Source organism: Octopus bimaculoides, chromosome 24 (genome assembly GCF_001194135.2).
Source record: "Octopus bimaculoides isolate UCB-OBI-ISO-001 chromosome 24, ASM119413v2, whole genome shotgun sequence".
Lineage (NCBI taxonomy): Eukaryota > Metazoa > Mollusca > Cephalopoda > Octopoda > Octopodidae > Octopus > Octopus bimaculoides.
Genome location: NC_069004.1, coordinates 29866359 through 29868743, shown reverse-complemented (window position 1 = coordinate 29868743; position 2385 = coordinate 29866359). Strand labels below are relative to the sequence as shown.

Below are 2385 nucleotides of genomic sequence, written 5' to 3'. Positions count from 1 at the left end.
TATATATATATATGGGGGTGGGAGCACCAAAACCTTTTAAGTGCTTAGGGCCCCTCTAGGTTTTAATCTGTCCCTGGATAGAGGTAGAGGTGAATGCTGTGAGTGAGGAACATGAGTGGTAGCATTGTCAATGGTAAATATCACTTTAGAAAGGAGGTGGTGGCTATAGGTGGCAGCACAGGTAACATGAAGTGTGGGCAGTGTGGCAGAGATGCACAGTGTTGGGGACAGGATCAGAGCTATGAAAATTACTGGGAGCCATATGTTATGAATTTTACCTTATTGGAATTACCAAAATATGAGTTGTAAGATGATGTCTTCTTTGCTTCAGATTTGAACGTATTGAAATTCCGCTCCACATAGTGCCCAGTAGTAGCATCGGTCAAGCCTGCCTAGAGTCTCTTGTAGAACTGCCCAGAATCATAAGCCAGGAAGAAGATGAAGCTTATCAAAGTCTAGCACAGAACTCTGATATGAATCTCGTCACAAAGTTACACAATGCCTCAGGTAAGAAAAGTTTTTCCTCTCCCTACTCTTTGTCTGTGTCTCTCTCTGCCTCTCTCTCTTTGTTGTGGAGCAACACACTAGATTATAGAAATAATTACATAACAAATCAATGTAATTAATGTATAAATGACTATTTCCTAATGATTATATTATTATAAAAGAGTTGTTTTAAACACAAAACATTAAGCTATACACAAAAATCGAATATCTTATAAATAATAAGAGTAGAAATTATTATTAAATAATATCAACTTCAACTCGTGGTCAGCATACTTAGAAGCATCCAAGGACCGTGAATTCTATTTATGGATCCCTTGTATGCTAAAAATAGATGCTAAACCATCTTACCACTAAATCTGTGTTCGCAACTTAGTAAGACACTAGATGCTAAGGAGCTAGACAAATGGAAAGTGCTATGTTTATTTCTTTTCATTTGTCTAGCTCGTAAACATCTAGCGTCTTACTAAGTTGAGAACACAGATTTAGTGATAAGACGGTTTGACATCTATTTCTAGCATACAAGGGATCCATATAGTGATCTCACATATTGTTTATATTATAAATAAGCTTACAATAATATGCATTTATTACATATGTCTATATTCAAAACAATATAATTATACATACCAATTAAGATCTGATTTTTTTTCTCTGATATTTAAATAAATATCATTATTTAATGTCTGTTGTCCATGCTGGCATGGGTTAGACAGTTTGACCAGGGCTGGCAAGCTGAGCGACTGCACCAGACTCCAGTCTGATCTGGCATGGTTTCTACAGCTGGATGCCCTTCTCAAACGCCAACCACTTCACAGAGTGTGCTGGGTGCTTTTACATGAAGCCACCATGAGTGCTTTACATCAGAGGGACCAGTCTTACACTTCTGCTGTATAGCATGGGTCTTCTTGAGTGCAACAAGGTGCCAAGCATCACTGCCTTTTGTTATCTCACCTGAAAGGTTCAGTGTCCTGAGGTCAGTCTTCAGTGACAGAGCAAGGAGACAGTGTATCTGTGGGTCGGCAGTGGGGTGTGTTAACACTCCAGTTCTGACACTGTCTCTTTACTCTGTTTTTTCCTACTGTTCATTAATCCATTGGCCTCTGTTCTTTTGGAGCTGGTTGGTCATAAGCTACCTCCACTTGACTCTCCTTTTCTCATCATTTATTTTATCAACTACTCACACACAATGTAACCACTATGGCCAATCCTTCTTCCCTGAGCACTGTCCCTATAAAATTATTGATGCATGATTGAAGACGCTAGTTCAGGAATATCTAAATGAAAACCCTCTACAATTTTTAAGGAGTATTGCACACAATTTGCCGTAAGAAATTTTTTTAAAAATAAATTTAACTTTCTTATCCTAACTCTGCTTCACAACGTACTCACTCTTATTTTTTATCCTATTGTTATAATAAAATGTCTGCTAAAATTTAATCTTTTCTTTCTTTATCCCAAATTATATTATTTTTGAGATTTTGTGATGAGTCTTTTTCATAGATTCTTGCTCAGTGGAAGTACATTAAAGTAATCCCATCTCAATTCAAGTAGATTATAAAGATTATTTTCTATCTCACCTTCAGACTCTCTCTCTCTTCTTAAGACTTGAGAGACAGACAGATTAAATAACATAAGTATTGACCCAGTCTAGAGAAACTGACCACAGTGATTATTAGCAGGAATAGCTTATATTGCAAGTCTGTCCATGGGTGGAACTTACCATGGTGGAATTTACCTGAGGGAATTTACCGCAAACCTTATACATATATGGGCTTCTTTCAGTTTCTGTTTACCAAATTCACTCAAGGCTTTGGTTGACTTGAGACTTGTAGAAGACACTTGCCTAAGGTGTCATGCAGTGGGACTGAACCCAGAACC

General features: G+C 37.4%; 1 protein-coding gene across 1 annotated transcript in view; it reads left to right on the top strand.

The window, feature by feature from the left end:
* Positions 1-2385, top strand: part of LOC106874444 (lys-63-specific deubiquitinase BRCC36) — a 17802-nt gene that overhangs the window by 7490 nt on the left and 7927 nt on the right. The window contains exon 6 of the mRNA XM_014922180.2: positions 332-507. Coding sequence (XP_014777666.2) covers positions 332-507 — 176 coding nt within the window. The remainder of the gene's footprint in view (positions 1-331; positions 508-2385) is intronic.